Raw genomic sequence first — 20,475 nt, forward strand, 5'->3', positions numbered from 1 at the left:
AACACATTGGAGCGAGCAAGTGCGGCCGACGATTCTCTCGACGAGCTCCGGCTGCCAGGCATGGCGCGGAACGCCGTCAAGGACCAGGCGCACTCTGTAAAAGAGTGCAGCCCCGAGAGCACCCGTGAGACTCCTCCATGGCCGAACGCAGACATCCGCGCCGCGGCACTTGAACTTGCCTTTTGCGTTGACCTCTTCGCAGCTTCTCCTGTTCTGGAAGCGGATGAGGAACGCCTCCGGCCGGTGTCTGGTGACGTCAACGTCGCCTGGCCGCAGCCTGAAGTCTGCGACGAGGGCCTCCTCCAGATGCCGCGATGTGGTGTTGGGGGGGACACGCATGGCCCAGGTGACCAGCGCACATCCCTCCCAGTCTCGCAGCTCCCGCTCCAGCTCGAAGGAGGTGGGGACATGGAGCCTGTCTTCATCAGGCCGGAGTGCCGGGTCACCAACAGAGAAGTTCTTCATCCTCGAGGAGCTGTGGTGGCCAGGGGGCGGCAGCGGCTGTTGTCGTCGAGGTGGGGGCCTGCGACGTGGTTTGGTGGGGGAGGTCTTCTGGGAGGATGAGGTTGTTGAAGCAGAGGCGTGGCTTGGTGGGAGGAAAGTGCGACAGAAGGAAAGCTTGTGCCCCTGCTGGAGGCACCTGAGGCAGCGAATGGGGTCTCTGCAGGAGCTGGCGCGGTGATCCCGGCCGAGGCAGCGGAAGCAGCGTCCTTGAGTGCGGTGGAGGAAGACAGCTTTGGGTAGCGAACGGGCCAACGGCGCCCTGCTTGAATGCCCCTGTCGCAGGCGAGTAGGTGGCGTGGGAGGGTGCCGCCATGAAAGCACAGGACGCCCGGGCAGAGGCTTCTTCCTCGGTGAGCCCCTGCGGCGATTGACCACATGAGTCCAGCCAGGCTCCTCGTCACTCAGAGCTGGGGGTGGGATGCGGCGCAGGTGCACGGGGCTCGAGGGCCCAGCACGGCGCGAGGCTGCAGCCGGAGGGGCATTAACACGGTAGGCGGAGGGTTGGGTGGCCGACGAGGTAAAGGCGGAGCTGCGGGGGGGGGGGGGGGGGGAAGGGGTGAGTAAAGGCGGATCCAGCGAGGCGACGTCGCGAATCCGCGCGCCCTGCAGGGGAATCGATGACAGAGGAACGGTGGGGCGCCGCAATAACTGTGGATCTTGGAGGGAGAACGGCGGATCTAGGCGCAGCGAGGCGTGTCGTGGGCGGGATGGGGGCGCGTCCGCCGAGGTGGAGGTTGAGGGAGCGGGGAGGTGACCGGCGGACAATCTCCGCGTAGGAGGGCGAGGCACGGATGGATTGGGGGGTTTCCGGGACGGGGAGGTCGTCGAGGTGGCCGGGAAAAGCGGATCTGGGTGGTGGCGGCGGTGGAGACTCTCTCCAGAAGGAGGGAGAGAAGGAGCTGGGTGAGGGCGGAGGGGGCGGTGCCGCGGGGGAGGCGTAGGGGGGGATCTGCTGGTGGCAGGGAGGGCTGGCTGTGGGGGGCTGGGGGCGGCGGAGGATCCGGGGCGGCGCCGCCGGGGCCGGCGGCATCGCGGAGGTGGGTTCCCTCGGCAAATAACCCTATCTCGACGCCATGAGACACCGACGCGTTTAGATTTAGGTACGCGCCCTCTTCTCAAAAGTTAATTGGGGCGGGAATCATCACCAGCCCATTAAGCATGCATCCAGAACAATCAAATCACTAACATCACCCGAGTAAACCCATGCGAATCCATTGGCATTCCCAGAGCTGGGGCAAGTGTCAGCGGCCGCCGGAGGCGGCGGCCTGCCGCCAACGTGCCACACCGACAGCTCCCCTGCTTCTGCTGAATTCTGAGTGCTGCTGATACGCGTGGCCACACGCCCACACCCACACAGCCCACGGGAATGTATCCACCTGCACAGAACGTGTCCAGCCAGGGAGCCCAGGAGGCTGCCCAGGCCGGCCCATCATGCGATATGGATCTCACTATAGGGTTTAAAGACCAGGCGTACTTTACTCATTTCGAATCGAATTAACTACATCTGCATGGTCTCCAAAGAACAATGTTGAGAGAGCCTATACCAGCTGGTACGTGCGTGGAGTCTCTCCGACAGGCTGCATATACCTTCCGCTCTGGTCAGCAGCCGAGCTAGGCCGGATTCGTGTGCCATCCGCGCTTCATTGCCAAGCGGCTCCCCCGAGCTTTGGTGTCAGCCAGTAAGCGCGTATCCGCCGCCAGCCAAGCCGCTCCCACCCGAAGGCGTTTCTTCTCCGTTTGAAACAGAGCCTGCGGACAATCTGGATCAGGCTGCTCAACGTTTCGCAGTAAATGGATCTCATCAATACGCGATCAACGGCAAAACCATCCTACACGGCGCCGAAACGAACCGACGTATCAGCGCTCAGCAGGGCAAGAGAGCAAACCTGGCGCCACGGCTGAGGACCACGGACCTGACCGTCAGGCCGGGGGCCGCCGCGGGCGATTCAAACGCGCCGCGCCGCGCCGCGCGCCTGCCTGCGCTGCGAGCCGGCCGGCGGCCGACACCGACCGGTTAAGGTTTGAAGCAGAGCGGCCTCGGGCAAGGCTGCAGGGGACGTGACAGGCGCCCAAGGACTACCTGCAGCTGCACGCTGCTCCTCCCCGTCATTCTCGCCGGGCGCCTCGCTTTGTCAGGACCCGATGGACGATCCGCGCCCCCATGGTGGAGCCGCCCGCCGGCCGCTGCACTGTCCACAGGCGGCGGGATAAGTTCCAAGCTCTCGCGCTTATTCCTCCGTGATCTGATCAAATTCCACCCGCAGCAGCCTTGAGCTTGGCTCTAGAGAGGCCGGCCAAGCTGACGACAAGCTGTGCGAGGCCTGGCCCGGGCGCCCGGCACTTGCAACACGAAGCAGCGAGGCCGCGCAAGCGACTCGGGCATGGCCATGGCATGGGTGCGGATGGGGGTCCTAACTTGAGCCATCATGACCAAATCCGCACGCTCTGATCCAGCACGATGAAACCAAGCTTCTTTTTAGATGAAACCAAGCTGGTGCTGCTAGTTGCAACTTGATTGAACCAGCAAAAAAAAAAATCCCATGGGAGGGCTAAACCAACTTGGGGCCGGGTGTTTAGTGAGTCCTTTTGCGTCATTGCGTGTAAGCTCACGGTCACGACGCACACCGGGTACGGGCAAGTGGACGAGACAAACAAGCGGGTGGTGACAGGCGAGGCCGGCGAGTCCCTCTGCACGCCTCATGTAGAGATAAATTCACGGCTCGACCTTCAACTTGGCAAGAGGTGTCATCTAGATCCTTATACTTCAAAAATGCACATTTAGCTACAATATTTAGGCCTGAGCGTCGACACGTGTCCTAACGGACCCGGACCAGACCTGCTTGTGCACGTGGCGTGTCACGCTAGACGATGGCTGCCCACGGCGAACCCAAGGACGGTTTCTTTTTTTAATAAAATAAAAAAAACCCTCTCCCCCATTGCCATCTCCTCCGCCCTTCTATGGCCACCACCCGTTCGACGGGTTCATCATCGCCGGGCCAGGAAGATGGAGGGGATCGCATGCGAATCCTAGGACGAGAAGGAGGACGAAGGCGGCCGGTGGTGCAGAAGTCGTCTGCTGCGGCGGCGGTCGACGATGGCTCTAACCTTATGGAGGAAGACCGACCCTGCGCCCTCGTATGGTGAGTTAATCTGATCCGAACTTGTGCAATTGGAGATGGATTGGTCCAATTAGTGCATGTAGGAAGGTATAAGATTCGATTTTTTGGGAAGGAAATGACGAATTTAGGGCATTTTTAGTTTGATTTAGGGTTTGGTTGGGGTTTTGTTGGAGTTCTGTTGGGATCTTGGTGGGGTTTTTGGTGGTGCTAAAGGAATCGCCTAATTTGTGGTTATGTTGTTTCTTGCCTATACAGGTGACAATCCCGACGAGTTCACAATAAAGGTTCATCACGGTGGTTTTTTTGTTGGGTTCGGGCACTTGAGGAGTTTTGTTAATGGGAAGGTTAGTTGCTTTGATCATTGTGAAGTGGACACTTGGTCGATATTGTGGTTGGACGATATGGTTGAGAACCTAGGTTACCCAAAGACACCAAATTTGAAGTATTATTGGCTGCTACCAGGGAAGAAAATTGCTGGTGGCCTGAGAGTGATAGTTGGTGATGCAGACACAAATGCTATGTGTTCAGTGGTGGATAGGATTAAAAATTTAGTAGTGTATTTGGACCATGATGATACTGTTATTAGTGGTTCTTGGGATGATGTTATAGTGAACCCAATTGCAGAACTTCCAGAGGTACCGAGCCCTGTCAAGGTGTAGCACATTGAGAACAATGATAGAGAGAAGCTACCAGAATTTTACAGGAACCTAAGTCCATGTCAAAGTACTCATGCTGATGAAGAGGAAGACAATATTTCTGATCAAGACAGTGAAGACTCTAATTTCTTTGACAGTGATAATGAAGTTGATGATGGAGATGATGACCTATTTGTTGATTATGTGGATGAGGATGTAATGGATGAGGGAATCTTTGGGTCCAAGAATACTGCCAGAGCAAAGAAAGCCAAGGGGAGTAGGCTGAAGGGGGTAGAACATTTATTGATAGCAGAGTTGTTATCTGATGATGATTATGAGGAGTTGCTACTTCCAAGTGATGACAGAGATGCACAAGTGAGTGAATATAAAGTTCTGTACATTCAGACCAGAAGATTTGAGTAACCGTGTATTCAAGGTGGGCATGGTATTTGAGTCAATGATGAAACTGAGAGCAGCAATTACTAAGTATAGTCTAAAGAATCGGGTAGAAATCAAATTGCTAAGAAATGAGAACAAAAGGCTCAGAGCTCACTATGCAGAAGGCTGCCCTTGGAATCTCTATGCATCATATGACAGCAGAGTGAAGGCTATTACAGTGAAGACATATGCTGGATGACACAACTGTCAAAAGGTATGGGTTTTGAAGAAGTGTACTGCAAATTGGCTAGTTGACAAGTACCTTGAATCATTTAGAGCTAATGACAAGATGAGTATCTTCAACTTTACAAAAACAGTTCAGAAAGATTGGAATTTGACTCCTTCAAGAACCAAGTTGGTCAGAGTTAGAAGATTAGCTATGAGAATGATATATGGTGATGAAAGTCAGCAATATAACCAACTTTGGGATTATGCCCATGAGCTCAGGCAAAGCAATCCAGGTAGCTCATTTTTTCTAAACCTCCTTAATGGCCATTTCTCTACATGCTGCATGTCTCTAGATCCTTACAAAAGAGGATTTCTCTCTGGCTGTAGGCCTTTGATTTGTCTTGATGGCTGCTACATCGAAACTAAAGTTGGAGGTCAGATACTAACTGTTGTGGGCATTGATCCCAATGATTGCATATACCCAATTGTTCTAGCTACGGTGGAGGTTGAATCAAAGGACACATGGAAGTGGTTCCTTGAGACCTTGAAGCAAGATTTGGGCATTGTAAACACTTATCCTTGGACTGTCATGACTGACAACCAGATGGTATTTCACCAATCTTACATTTTTTCTTTATTATAACTCACTGTCTTTTTTCACCAATATTGCATTTTTCTTGTTATTTTAGAGCTTATCTCCTGCTGTTCAAGAATTTTTTCCTAAGTCAGAGCATTGCTTTTGTGTTAGACATCTATACTCAAATTTCAAGGATACATGATTCAAAGTTGAGATTTTGAAGAACCAGTTATGGACATGTGCAAGGGCCATTACAGTAGCAAATTTTGAGCACCACATGGGCAAGATGAAGGAGTTGAATGAAGATGTCTGCAATTGATTCCAGAGAATGCCTACACACACATGGGTAAGGGCATACTTTGTAGAATTTCCCAAGTCTGATATCTTGTTGAACAATAGTTGTGAATTTTTCAACTAATACATTTTGGAAGCAAGGGAGATGTCGATTCTAAGTGTGTTTGAAAGAATCAAGCAACAACTTATGACTAGATGCCACAATAAGCAACAAGAGCTAGCTGATCAATTTGTAGGGCACATTTGTCCAAAGATAAGAAAGAACCTAGCCAAGAATACGGAGTATGCTAATGTTTGCTATGCAGTGCTAGCTGGAAGGAGGGTGTTCCAAGTTCTTGACAGGGATTTTCAATACGTAGTCAACTTTATAAACAAGGAATGTGAATGTAGGAAATGAAATCTGATTGGTATCCCATGTCAACATGCCATCTCCTACTTAAGTTATGAGAGGATTCCAACTGAGAGCATGGTTCATAACTACTACACATCGGAAGCTTTCAACAATACCTATGAGACCGACATCATGTTATGTAGAGATAAGAGCACATGGGATCATGTTGATGGTCCTGAAGTCAGAGCACCTGTTTATGAGAAGAAAGTAGTGTGGCGGAACCGTCCAAATTAACTTGACTAAAATGCACTTAAGTCGCCTGACTCGCGATCATGCACTTTAAGCAAGTCAACTTGGTCGTCCGTCAGATTTCATCCGATAAACCACTTACTTAGGATCGAGAAGCATTGCTCACACGAAGGTGAGTAGCACAGAGACTACAACATTCCCATCACATTAACATAGTTCAACAATTTATTACATCAGAGTTTTTGAAATTCAATTAACATAGTTCAACAATTTATTACATCAGAGTTTTTAAAATTCAAACAAGTTTGCAAGGTGAATAACACGAAGATGTAAACAAGTGGAAGCTAAACGTCGATACACGATATCATGATGAAGCTAGTCATGACATCAATGATCCCTGCTCTCGCCGTCCGAGGAGGGATCCCACTCGACTGTCCAGCCCGGAGGGAGCTGAGTAGGCCAAGTGGTGCCAGAAACTACACTATCGACATTACCTAAAAAGTTAAGCCACAAACAAAGCTGAGCAACTAATACTCAGCAAGACTGACCCGACAGGTGATAACTACTTCACCAACTCCTAGATATGCAAGGCTTCTTGGTTGTGGGTTTGTTTTTGCCAAACGCCTAATGTTGGTCCTTACTTTCAATATTTTGGCTCAAGTTCTAAGTTCATTAACCATTCTAAGTTGGCAACTTATACTAAGCAAACATTGTTTCCAAACAATTAAAGAACAAACATCAAGATTAATAATCTCATGTTCCATCTTTACTCAGTGCAGAATAGCGATCAAGCAGTTCCAAACTGTGAGAGGCAGACGAATCGATTCGAATTTATTAACCATGCATTGCGAACCTAATCTCACGACATCCGCGCACCACGAAGGGTCGCTTCATTTGTCAGCCGTCCCTATCGATCCCTTAGGCACATGTCAGGTCCAACTTCCTTCGGCATGCAATGCTCCATAGTCCCGGCCTCTGCCATACTGTGACCGCACTTGCACCCACATGATGCACCATGGGAACGACGTTCCAAGGATAGCCGGGAGGTATGACACGCCCCAGTTCAATCAGGTACTAGGCTTCCCTATCCCATACTAGGTATGAGATTAGTACTTTCAAACACTTGATCACGAACGCCGACACGTTTCGACCTTAGCAAGTTCATTGCTAGATAGACAGGGCAAACCACCACATTGGAACCATTCTCGGTTCCGTCCGTCATCCTTATGGTTGTAGTATAAGTAAACAAACAACTGCTATAACTTGCGAGTGACAGCAACTACTCGACCTTAGCAACCAGTGATCAAAGCAAGGTACTAAGTTCATGCATATATGGTTTCAATCAATTCCTACAAACGTAAATGCACAATCATAATCATCAACATATTGCATAATTTAAAATAGGGAAACATGCACCGGGGCGTGCCTTCAGGAAAAGTTAGCGGTTCCTCGAGGTCTTGATCTAGCTCGGGCTCAACTTCCACATGATGTAGCTCTGCGACGGCTTCCTCTTCCAACGTAGGGTGGAGCTCGTAGGTTCCATCGGTGATATTAGCTTCTACACGACATGCACATGCAAGAGTTTAGATTTCTCCATGCTTTTACACAATGATGCAAGGCATGACTTAGTGCTAGCAAGAAAGTCGTATTTGGGCCAAATTTACCTAAACAAGGTTCTAACTTTCATTAACTTCATAAAGTAAGGCGGGTTGTGGTTTAAACTTGAGGTTGACTTTGATGGCGATTGTGTACATATATAGATTCTTAAAACTAGAGTTGCATTAAGAAGGTAGGGTCATTTTTAGGGTGCTTCAAGTGCATTTGGAGAGTTATTCACATCTGAATATTTTTTTTACCTCTTCGAAAATTACCCATTATGTGCATTAGGACTTATATTTCTTTTATTCCTTTAAACTAATTTCTTAGACAAAATTTGGTTCCACAAGCAAACAGTAACAAATGGCATTGAGAAAATTACAGCACCTTACTTATGTCATTAATAAGTTACTGTATAAATTTGGGAGCCATTGGATTACCACAAAAAGAATTAAATGTATTTTACCACCAATGGTAGCATGCACTTAAGAATTTTTATCTCAAAACCTACAGTGGTTCTGAGGGTGAAATGTTAACAGTAGGTTGAAGGTGTGTTACAGAGACTTTGGTAAATTTTTCATGATTTTTGGAGAAGCACATCTATTTCCCATATTTTTTTCCTATTTATCATGTTCTATATGGAAAGGTGGATTTCTTTTTGATTCTGACCACAAACCATATTTTTCCTACAAACTACACTTTTAAACCAGGCTACTCCAAGTAGTTTTACATTTTTCTCAGCTCTGGATTAAAACTTATGCAAAAAGGAAGATTTAACCCTAGATTTCAAATATAAGGTTAAAACAGTAATTTAAAGTTCTACTCCAGGGCCCTAAGTATTTTTTTTGAACTTCTACTCACTGAAACATACACCACAGAGTTAGATTTACCTTTTTAGCATTTTTTTCAATTTATTATGATTTAAAAGGCCTAATCAAGAAATAAAACTATAGGATATTACCTCAAATAGTAACATGGGCAAACTTATTTTTGTATGAAACTAGACAGTTTACTGAGTTCAACAAAAGTGGTTTGGTATTTTTTTGATTTTTCTATGATTTATGGTGCATTTACTAAGTTTAACTCAATTTCTGCCGATTTAAAACAATAAAACCGAAACAGATTTGCATCGGGGTCCTTCAGACTTTTCAAAAATCACAATCATACCCTCAGTTTTAACATTCCAACTCTAAATCAACTTTTTCAATTACACCTGTGCCCTCGGCGGTGCACAGTGGCAGGCGGCGTCCGATTCCGGCGATTCGCCGGCGGGGGTCGGGCTACAACTGGCCGGGGGTGCGTATGAGATCACCTGAGCTCGATTTGGCGAGGTTGGGGGCAACGGAGATGGCCGGCGGAGGTGGAACGCGGCGGCAGCGATGAGCTCAGGCACGGCCGCGACGGCTTGAGGCGTTTCGGCGGCGAGGCAGCCTCGGGCGGTTGTCTGATGGCGGCTAGAGCTTCGGGGGCAAGTGGCGACGTGCGAACGGGCGGTGGCGAGGGGGTTTGGCCGACGTAGGGGAGCTCTCCGTGGCGAGGTGGGCGGCGGCGTATGAAACAGAGGCGGCGGGGAGAAAATGGCGGAGGGGTGCAGCCGGCGGGGGACCTGGTCCCTTTTATAGGGCCGGGGCAGGAGCGACGGGTCGAGACGGAGCTTCGAGCGCGGTGGATAAGATTGAAGGGGGCTGGTGGGGCTGAGGGCCGGGAGGCCATTGGCGGCAGCACCATTGGCCCTGGAAGCGGAGCTCCAGAGCATATCTCGCCGTGGTTGGCCACGGGCGATTGTTGGTGTGAGCAACCGTTTGTCGGGCGAGCAAAGGCGAAGTGCCAAGGCGCTGGTTGGGTGAACAGGTGGAGGCGTGGGACGACGGCAGCATAGCGGCTTTTTCCGAGCAATGGTTGGCGGGCGTGGATGCGCGACAGGGGCAAAAGATGGGCTCGGCAGGTGAGAGGGCACTGGGGAGCTCCTTCGAGTCTTGTCGCGGCACCGGTTGGGCGTCAGGCTCGCCGTCCTGTCGCTTCCCCGTCGGGGATAGGGCGTCGGCGAGCTACCAGTGACGGCGCGCCACGGGGCAGGCAGTGCTCGGGGCGAACATGCCGGGGCGCTCTGGCGTCGAGGCAAAGCAGGGCAAGAACATGGTCGACTTCGAGGGCCATTTATTCCAAATTTTCAAACTAAACGTTCAAATATCCCTTTATCAAACTTATAGTCCTATGGTCCGGGTTCAAACTTTACTAAAGGTATTTGTCCAGATTTTGAACGGATTTGGAGATAACTCGAGCCAAGTTTTGCCAAAAACTAGAATTTCCAGACTGAGAACATTTCGGCCGAGCTGATCGAATTTCAGGAATTCGGCTATCTTTGACGTGAATTTTGGATAGCTTCTGAGTTGAATTAGACCAAGGTGCTATTGAAGGAATTGTTCTTTGGTCTTAGGACTTGAACTTCTATTAAGGACTTTTCTTGAGTTTAGTTCAGATTTTTGGAGGAACAAGCTTACCAAGGTGCGTGCTCTGGGCATTTTCCAGACTTTTAACACGACTGTTTAACACCAAAAAGGCTGAGTTGACTGTTTAACACGACTTTGACCAAGTTTTTGAGCAGGTTCTGTTGCGATTTGGACCTGGGTCAGTGTAACAACGTTGGTACACACTCAAAGTACTACAAATTCTATTAAAGGTCTGACTTGAGGTTAGATATAGAATTGTGAGATAGCATGTTGCAAAGTTGGGGAAAAATATGAATTCCAGGACTTAGGTCCTTTGTAGGGTTTTAATATACTCCTGATTTGATTCTTTTTTTTGACCTTCTCCCACTCCGAATCAGCCAAAGTGTTATTAATAAAAGTTGTTTGAAATTAAAATTTTACAACTCTTATTTTGTCAAAATTTTAAGTTTGTATTAAAAAACTCATGTTTTATATTTAACTCCAAAAAGTGTTTTTAGGAGCAATTTGGACATTTCACCTCTTTTACTCGGTGACTAATGACTTGCTTAATTTTAATTACACGTAATTAAGATAGAGTTGTTACAAGTAGGTAGGCTAAGAAGGTGCAGGAGGAATGAACCCTCTGAAATCCAGGGAACGAATGGACCTAAACTGTCCAAGTATGGAGTAATCATCACATGCAGCTACTGCAAACAAGAGAACCATAATGCAAAAGGTTGTTTCTTTAAGAAAGAGGGCATCAGACTTGATGACTATGATCCAGAGGTGCATGGCATTAATCCACAAGCTCCACCAGCTCCAACAAATGATGTCGATGGCCCACCAACTCCAAAACAGGATGAACCGGTAATGGTACCACCAGTTCCAGAGATAATATATGAAACATGTGTTTTTTCCCCCACATTCTTAAGATGCTCCCAATAGTTTTCTTGCCATTGGGTGAATCAGTAATTGGAGTTGTTGATTGGTGTTTATGCAGGATCTTCCAACTTCCTAATGGTTTTCTCAAGATGCTCCTAGGCATTATACTTCAAGTCAACTACCACAAGATGCATCTGCACCAGCTTACTCCAATTTGATTACACAACTTAGCTCCACCATGCTTCTGCAAATGATGGAGCAGGTAAATATGATAGCTTAACATTGTTTATTTCCATCTTTTTGTCACAACCATTGATATCAACATATTCCTTTCTGTGCTACCTTCAGCATGGATCATAGTCACAATCTTCATCTCTGCCTCCTCGGCCACTGCCAGACTCTGCTTTCATCACATCAAACCAACCAATTGCAAGACCTACTCATTTAACAACTGCAACAAACCATGGCAAGGCAAGGAAGAGGAAGGCAGCACCTGCCAAGAAGAAAGGCGATGTGTAGCAAACAATAAGGCATCAACATCAAAAAGTTGATGTGCAAACAAGAAGATGCTTTTCTTTTTGTCATCTTTTGTTGATGAAAGTGAACACATATTCTTGGATGTGCTTAGTTGTAAATGATAGTGAACAAAACCATCACTTTTGCTCTTTTGGCAATGACTAGTTCTGAAATGCAGTTGTATATAAGCAATGATCAGCATGACATGTAATAGGTTAGCACCAAAACTATGTTGGATGCTCTGGATTTAACAATATCTATCAATTTCTGTTAACATCTATTAGATTCTGACAATTCATAATGATACATTCGAGCATTTCATAGAACATCAAACATTATCATTCATTCATTTTTTTTTCAAATTTCATACATCCATATTAGTACACAACATCAACCTCTCCTGAAGATTACATACATATTGCAATTGCACTCACAGCTACCAAACATCTCAACAACACAACAATGTGCCTAACAAATTCTATGAGAATGTCCATCTTGTCCTCATGAACCTATCCTGCAATCTGTATCTTCGGCTGTAATTCAGACCTCTTGTTTCTATCATGAACTTATCCTGCAGTTGTTTTCGTCCTCTTTTGAGGCTTGCAGCTCGACAGCAACAGCTTACCTACTTCTTTCACCGACCTGACTCCACTACAGCTTTAGCATGTACACCAGGCAGATGTTTGCTTGCCAAGTCCCAGCACCACCGATCAAGCTTGGAAATTAAGTGCTTGACATCTCATTTCATAGCAAGAAGTTGTTGCCAAGAAGCTTACCTGCTTCTTTCACCGAGCACAGAGCACGTAGTCACTACGAGCTCTGCTGGATGCCCTACCTCATCCTGCGGCGGGGAATTGGGCTCGGTCTTGGGCTCCATTGCCGCCAAGCAGAGCTGCCTACAAGCTCCCCTATTGCCATGCAAATCGGGCTCGGGCTGCTGCTGTAGCATCGAGCTCGGGCGGGGAGTCGGTCTGCGGCGGGGAATCGGGCGGCGGCGGCAATGGGGAATCGGGCGGCGGCGGCGGCGAATCGGGCAGCGGCGCAACAGGAGCTAGGATGCTGGGTCTATGGAGAGGAAAAAGGGAATTAGGGACTGAATCCATTGGTGTAATTATTAAGGGGGCTATATGAAAAAAACCGCCCCTGGATTCGCCATGGGCAGCCAGCGTCCAGCGTGGCACACCATGTGTGCAAGCGGGTCTGGTCCAAGCTCGTTAGGACATGTGTCAACGCTCAGATCTAGATATTGTAGCTAGATGTCCATTTTCTCAGTACAGGGATTTAGATGGCCGGCCGTGAATTTATCTCCCTCGTATGTGCCTCACGGTCACGGTCGCGACCTGCCGGACTCGTCGTGGCCGCCTGTAACAAACACACTCGGCGCCTCGCTGCCGCGCGGGCCAGTGAAAAGAACGGCCTGGGGCTGAGGTGCAGCCAGGCGAGGCGAGCCCAGCCAACTAAGGAGGTGTTTGGATCCCCGGGCTAAATTTTAGCTCCTGTCACATCAAATGTTTGGATACTAATTAGGAGTATTAAACATAGGCTAATTACAAAACCAATTTCACAACCCCCAGGCTAAATTGCGAGATGAATTTATTAAGCCTAATTAGTCCATGATTTGACAATATGGTGCTATAGTAAATATTTGCTAATGATGGATTAATTAGACTTAATAGATTCGTCTCACGATTTAGCCTAGGGGTTCTGCAATTAATTTTGTAATTAGCTTATATTTAGTCCTCCTAATTAGCATCCGAATATCCGATGTGATACGGAGTTTCAGGATTCAAACACCTCCCACCCTTTCGATTCGATCGCTGGTCCAGTTGGTGGTGCGGTCAAGGGCTCCGGGCTCCCTGCCTCTCCCTCCCCTCCCAACCGCCCATTTCTTCTTGCAGTTCCAAGATCCAGGTCCCGCCCGGTGGTTCCGGATCTGCGTCGCCGGTCAGATCCGTGCGCGCCGCTCGTTCCCCCGCCGGCCTCGGTACGCTGGCAGGTCTCACCGACGCCCGTCGGCCAGGCGGCGGTGGCGGTGGCGGGGCGCCACTATCCGACGTCTCAGCGCCGGCGGCCGGCCTCTGGCTGTTCCGCGGTGAGATCTTTTGAACCGTCCGGGTGCTGTTTTCCTCCTCTGACCTCTCGGTCGGCCCTCTTCACAAGCTCCGGCGAGATCTTGGGACGCATCCGTACGGGGATCGCGGTTCACGGGAAGGCCGACGAGGAGTTCCTGGCTCGTACGAGACCCTGAATCTCCGATCCTGTTCAAAAGGTACGTGGCCTTGCAGTGTTCAAGAAGTCTCGGTTCGTGCCTGATTCGCTCTCTATGCCGTCGCGTCTCGCGACGCAGAGTCTGTTTTTCTTGCTCGAATCCCAAGCTCCCCTGACGGCTGACGCCCTGACGCTGCCCTGCTGCTCTGCTCTGACAATATTTTCAGCGACGAACCAAACGCCGAAACGCGTACTGCCGTACTCCTAGTGCATTCGGCCTTGTTTAGTGCCTGAATTTGGGTGTCCAAAATTACTGTTGTAGCACTGTAGCACATTGTAACGTTTCGTTTGTATTTGTGAATTATTGTCCAAATATTGACTAATTAGGCTCAAAAGATTCGTCTCGCAAAGTACAACAAAACTGTACAATTAATTTTTGATTTCGTCTACATTTAGTACTCCATACATATATCGCAAGTTTGATGTGACGGGAAATCTTCTTTCTGCATAGTGTCAAAATTGGGAGTTTGGGTGGAACTAAACAAGCCCTTCGTTGCAGAGCCTCTGACCGGTCGTTCCGCCGACACACCGGTGGAATTCCAGACTGAAGTCAGAGAAAAGGCGCCGATGAATCGTGCTTCCTCGTCTTCAGATGGGCACCTTTTTTCCTCGAGGAGTTGCAGACGACCACAGCTCTCTCCTCGTGGAATCATAGTCGCACAGGGAGATCATCCAGGCTTCTTTGGTAATCCATTACTGAACCCCGTCAAATTACCCAAACCTAAGCTATTACCACTAGCCACTGGTCCAGTGACAGACCGAAGGAAAGATGCCATTGTCATCGTCCTGCTGGAGTCTGGTGCCATGGACAACGTCTGCCGATTACTAAACTCCGAAGCGGCCACTTGGCAGGTGGCAGGTTTGGCGCTCCCTACGTCGCCATGTACACTCGTGGCTGCAGAGGTATCAGGTATCACGGTACACGGTATCGGTATCCATCGCACCTGCTGTCACCACTCACCACCGCCATCATTGCTGCCGAAAATTTTGAAATTCTTCTCCTGCACAGAAACTCAAACCGACACCCATACATGCCATGTTCCCAACAACCAGCATCAATGGTCTCATGATCTTAGCATCAGCAGGGCAGCAGGGCTTCATCGATGAACAAGTGGAGCCTCAGTCCCAAGGATCCCTGATAAATGCAGCAGGATGCGCCTGACGGCCTGAGCTCTGAAGCCAAGCGATCAGCTGTATTGCTCCAGCCAGGGATTTCTGAACGATTCCTGTCAAAATGCTCACCGCAGCAAAGGCAATCGAACGAGAGCAAACGATAAACACAAAACACTGCAATGCATGACCACCAAGATGCAGGAGGGAGAATGAGAGAGGGGGGGTATCCTAAAAGTCTTCTTGTTTCCTCTTGCTGAGACTATTGAGTCTGGTTGTCCGACACTATGCACAACCCACCACCAAGACGGCGGGCAAGACCAGGTAAACCACCGAATGTCAACCCAAAAAGAAAGAGAAAAGGAAAAGAAAGACGCCGGCTAGGACCTCACTACCCAGATATACAAAATGGAATCGAGGCAATTAGCACGGCGCCTCTATGATTAACCTGAAAAAGGAAAAAAAAAGTTTTTTTTGCTTTTTTTTTGCCTCAGACCAGCGCTGACAAAGAGAGCCTGCTTGTTGAACACGCTCTCCTCTCGTCTTCCTTTGCTCTTCTCGTCCCCTTCTTCTGCTTCGCTTCCTCTTCTTCTCCACCAGTGTCCTCCGAAACCACGACTCTGAGTTCTCCCTCGCCGCCACCACCCTTTGGCCCGGCAACGCAGGTCTCCTCGTCGTCGGTCAGTCGGAGTCGCTGTCCATGCTCTCCATCCCTTTCAGGCCCCGGTGCTTCTGTTGCTGCACAAACAGAGATCAAAAGTGAGATTTCCAGTCAGGTAAGTTTTTCAAAAAAAAAAAGAAATGGATTTCCAGTCAGGCCAGTGCGCAACAAAGCACAAGCCTTGATGCTGAAATCTGATTGGCCCGTGGGGCAGAGAAAGAGATGCCTCGACTCGACCTGCCTGCGCACGGCCACAGATCACAGACAGGAGCTGACGACAGAGTATCATTAGTGAGGTCAACTAATGACGGGTCTCGCCCTATGCACCCTGCTTCCTGCAGGAGAATAACGAGAGCTTCCCAAGTCAAGCAAAAAGGCAGGAGCCGTCCCTGTCCTCCCCCCCGGATGGCTATTCCATTTCTATCCTCAGTGTCATATCACAGGGACCCACCACCCGTGCATGGTCCCACCCGACTCGTAGCGCATCCGAGCCAGCGTGGCCAACAGGGCCCCACATGTCAGCGTCCCCCCCCCCCGCCAAGTCAGACAAACACAATTGCACGACGCTGACAGATGGGCCCCGCGGGAAAGGCCCAAGGCCCAGGTGTGGCACGAAGATCCAGCCTTGGAGTTGGAGACCAGGCGCGCAGCCGTGCTGTGCTGTGCAGGCGGCCACGCTGCGCGTCGTCGGCAAATAATAAAAAGCGAGCACGAGATGTGGATTAAGCGCGGTCATCAATGAACGAGCAACAGGCGCGGCACTCCCTCGCCCTCACGGGAGGTGGGTCCCACGTGACATAAGAAGGGGACAGGCGAAAAGGGAGCACACCCATTTCCTTCCCCCTCTCTTTTCTGCTTGTCCCTCCCTGCCCTTTCTCCCCTTTTCCAGCTCTAATTTAATCACGCAGCCATGTTCAAAACTAACAGCAACACCGAGTAAAGTAAATCGAATCGAATTAACCGGCTGTGAAAACATTTTCGACGGCTAAGATTAAACAAAAAAAGAGGCAAGCCTGAGATTAATGGATGGATGGATACCTTCTTGGGGCACTTCTTCTCGCGCACCTCGTACCTGCTCCTCGTCACGTCCGTCAGCCATGTCCCCGGGCAGATGAACTGCGGGCGAACACACACGGACAAAGACAAAGACGCGAGAAATCATGTCAGCTTAATCCATGGATTAGACGAGGTAAAGCAAGCAAGCGGCGGCGAGGGCACCACGTACATTGACCGCCTTCTCGACGTTCTTGGGCCGCCTCTTGGGGCGCTGCGGCAGTTTGGTGCCCTTCATCGCCATGAAATCCTCCTCCTTCTCCTTGCGCGACAGCGTGGTGTAGATCCGCGGCAGCTCCAGCTTCGGCGCCGGCTTCGCCGACGACGACGCCCCCGCGCCGCCGGCCTGCTGCTGCTGCTGGCTGCCGCTGCCGCCCTGCTGCTGCTGCTGCTTCGGGTCCGGGACGCCCAGGCCCATCACCGGGCCCAGGCCCGCCTTGTGCGCCTTGTCCGCCGCCTGCCGCTGCTGCTTCCCCGCCGCCGCCGCCGCTGACGGCTTCCCCCCGGCTCGCTGCTCCTCCGCCGATCTGATCATCATCACAGCATCAAAAACCCAGCAGCAACAAACAAAACGAAACCCAATCCGACACGGTGGTTGGGGTTAAAAGCGGCGGTGGGTTCCGGTTCGGTAACAGCACCAACAGCGACCAGGGAATGATGGGGGGGTGGATGGATGGATGGATGGGATGCGGCGCGGCGCGGCGCGGTGCGGTGAGCAAAGCGGGGCGCGCCGGCAACAAAAGCCGCTGCCGCTGGGCGCTGCTGATGCCCACAAAAAAAGAAGAGAGATGGGGACGTGAGTGTTGGATGCGGCCTTGGATTTATACCCGGCTCGCATCGAGTCCTACTATATTTGCCCTCGCCACGCCTCGCCTCGCCGGCCTGCGTTTGCTACTTGCTTGATGTCACGGCACGGTTCACCATTCACACCAAGCGAAGCCAGCCGGCAGACACCGGGGAGGGGAAGCCGGCCATTAATGGTGGATTAGATGAACTGACGATGGTGGATTTTCTGGATAGGCCTGCCGGCTATTCAAGAACAGGGTAAAGTACTAAAGAGGCCTCTTTCCTTGCTCGATCGGGTGAATCTTCACCAGGGATGGGATACACAGGGTTGTCTACACCATTCGTTGGCTGAAAAGATCTGAAACGTCACAGGGAAATTCGATTTTTGAACCAAAGACACAGGATTTTGTATGTGTGTGTGTGTGTGAAGGACGGGTCTGAAAAGGGAGGAAGTGATCGAGTGTTTGGTGATCCGATCAAATCGAAACCCCAAACTAGCATGGGAAAACACGCTAAAACCCACTTGAATTTTAAACAAATGAAAAGAAGGAAACGGTGTGGAGAGAGAAGATGGGGGATGGTACTCGCCGTATCTTATCAACTGAACGCACCTTCCGTGCCTAAAGATGGAGGACGGGGGCGTGACAGCTCACCCAGACAACACGAACCCAACCCCAACCGGCGCGATCGAACCAGACGGCCGCGCGAGCCAAGCCTAGCCCCCGAGCCCTAGCGCCACCATGACCGCGACCGGCACGGACCCGAGAATACGAGACCGTGGCTGGGGTAAAAGCGGAAGAAGAAAAAAACGGGAGCGGAAGAAAAGAACTGGCAGACGCCTATGGGGGGGAGGGAAACGGCGGCCATACCTGTGGTGGTGGGGGAGGGCACCGCGGCCGTGGTGCGCGTCGGAGGTCCCGATGCCGGCGCCGGAGCGCGACGGGAGAGGCGAGGCGGAGCGGAGGTTGGAGCCGCGGGTGTAGGAGGGCCCGCTCGGGGGCGGCATCAGCAGCTTGTCCGCGGGCACGGGCGAGCGGCGCTGGATCTTGGCGCTCTGCTGACCGCGCAGCGGCGAGGCGCCGCTCCCGGACGCGCCGTCGCGGCGGCCGCGCAGGCGCTTGTTCTGGCCCCACTGGAGCAGCACCTCGGCGCCGCCACCGGCGACGGCGGCGCTTGGGGAGGCCGGGTCGGAGAAGTCGGAGAGGTGGTGTTGGTTGTTGCCGTGGTCGCGCGCCGGGCTCCGGGTCGCGGCGGCGGTGGCGACCAACGAGGACGGCGCGGCCTGCGCCGGCGGCTGAGGGGCGCGAGCGCGCGGCTTGGGCTCGAGCGATGTCGAGGCCAGGAACGCCGCGAGGCGGGAGCTGTCGGTGGCGACGGCCGGCGAGGCGTCGTCCTTGCTCGATCTCGGGGCCGGCGCGGCCGGCGGCTTCCTGCTGCCGCTACCACTGCCGGCGGCGGCGATGCCATTGGGGAGCGGGAGGCAATCCGAGCTAGGCCTCTGGAATCTGCAGCAAAATCAATCAATGGAAAGACGAGTCAGCGACTGGATCGGGCAAGAACATGGTCGAGCACTTCGAACAAGGGATTGAAGGAAGGGCAAATTCTCGTATTTGTGCGAGAATTCGAAACCAGAAAAATCACCACGCTCGCAAACTGCAAAACTTCAGACTAAACGAGCAGCTCAGAGATCTGTGAAGAGAAATTCAGCACAGAACGCGAACGGAAATTCAGAACGAAAAGCTGCAATATATGAGAACGGAACCGAGACTATAGCGAAGAACCGAAACTAACTGGCGAAATACAGCCGCGAGACGCGAGAATAACCGTACCACAGATCAAACGGCGCATCAACGAACCTGCGGAAAGAAGACGGCATAGAACACAGAACGACTGCGAACAAGCCAAACAAGGGAGGGACTTCTCAAATCAGCCGGCGGGAGCCGGAACGCCGGGCCAACGAACACCAGCGCAGGAGACGAGAACGCAAAATCGCAACTTTGATCTCAAGAAAGAACACCGCACGAGAAGACCAAGAACGCAGAACGAATCGCTGCAGCGGCAGCGGCAGGCGATGGGATTGGGGGGATTCGCGTACCTCATCATGTCCAATGCCGGCGCTGGCTTCGACGGGCTCGACGACGCGACATCTCGAGCAACCGCGACGGCCTCCGCGGAGCCACGCATCGAATCGGCGTCCTCCACTCTCTCTTCCTCGGCTCCTGGTTCTACAATCGCGCGCGCACTCCGTCCCCTGCAACCTCGGCGTCTCGCTCTACAGATCAACCATCTGAGCCGACGATACCGAGGAGAGATCGCACGGTACGAAGGTTCTTGCGAAATCTGACAGCTAGAACAGAGAGGAGCGGGGAGCCGGAGAGAGCACAGCAATGGCGGAGGGGAGCAGAGCCCGAATGCCCGAGGCTTTATCGTTTCCACTCTGCCAACAATGCCCTCCACTCTCCGCACCTATTCTCGCCTCTGCCACCTCTACGCCCGCGCAGGAGTGCACCTGCGACCCTGTGGCACTCCTGAGGTTTAGCCTCAACGCCGATGGGCATTTCGGTAATTCGCCCCATGGCATACCGTGCGATTAGCACCGGCCGCCGAGGCCTATTTGGTAAATTGGTCGATGGCATGGTGTGTGATTAACTCGAAATCCCCCGGGGATTTGCATAAGAACTCACGTTCTACTCCTGCACTGCTAAATTCTTACAAGCTAGTGTTGAGATACATACGCCACCGAAGCTACCAGCCACCACGTCACTTAGTCACTGGCACGTGGGCCATACTTGACACCATGCCACATCATCGCCGCAGTCCAGATAAGCCAAACTGCAGCCCTCATGTAGCCAACGACCG

At 51.3% G+C, this 20,475-nt stretch overlaps 1 protein-coding gene and 1 long non-coding RNA gene across 2 annotated transcripts; one reads left to right on the forward strand and one right to left on the reverse strand.

Moving 5' to 3' along the window:
• The first annotated feature begins 13,445 nt into the window (after window positions 1-13,445).
• On the forward strand, window positions 13,446-14,699 carry LOC117850231 (uncharacterized). The gene is made up of 2 exons (XR_004639208.2): window positions 13,446-14,007; window positions 14,506-14,699. It is a non-coding gene; the product is annotated as an uncharacterized lncRNA (long non-coding RNA).
• Window positions 14,700-15,714: 1,015 nt separating this feature from the next.
• LOC117850230 (uncharacterized) lies at window positions 15,715-20,044 on the reverse strand. Its single transcript, XM_034732039.2, has 5 exons — window positions 19,712-20,044; window positions 18,486-19,121; window positions 17,003-17,357; window positions 16,816-16,893; window positions 15,715-15,854 (listed from the first exon to the last, which is right to left on the reverse strand). The coding sequence occupies exons 1-5, from the start codon at window positions 19,798-19,800 to the stop codon at window positions 15,798-15,800; spliced, it is 1,215 nt and encodes a 404-aa protein (XP_034587930.1). The 5' UTR covers window positions 19,801-20,044; the 3' UTR covers window positions 15,715-15,797.
• Window positions 20,045-20,475: the final 431 nt, after the last annotated feature.

Source organism: Setaria viridis, chromosome 3 (assembly GCF_005286985.2).
Source record: "Setaria viridis chromosome 3, Setaria_viridis_v4.0, whole genome shotgun sequence".
In the NCBI taxonomy this organism is placed as follows: domain Eukaryota; kingdom Viridiplantae; phylum Streptophyta; class Magnoliopsida; order Poales; family Poaceae; genus Setaria; species Setaria viridis.

Excerpts from the sequence above, each read along its gene's own strand:
- LOC117850230 (XM_034732039.2), bottom strand. The coding sequence starts at position 19,800 with ATGCGTGGCTCCGCGGAGGCCGTCGCGGTTGCTCGAGATGTCGCGTCG. Across the intron at positions 19,122-19,711 it reads CCGGCATTGGACATGATGAG|ATTCCAGAGGCCTAGCTCGG; the intron begins GTACGCGAATCC and ends ATTTTGCTGCAG. Across the intron at positions 15,855-16,815 it reads AGAAGAAGTGCCCCAAGAAG|CAACAGAAGCACCGGGGCCT; the intron begins GTATCCATCCAT and ends CTGTTTGTGCAG.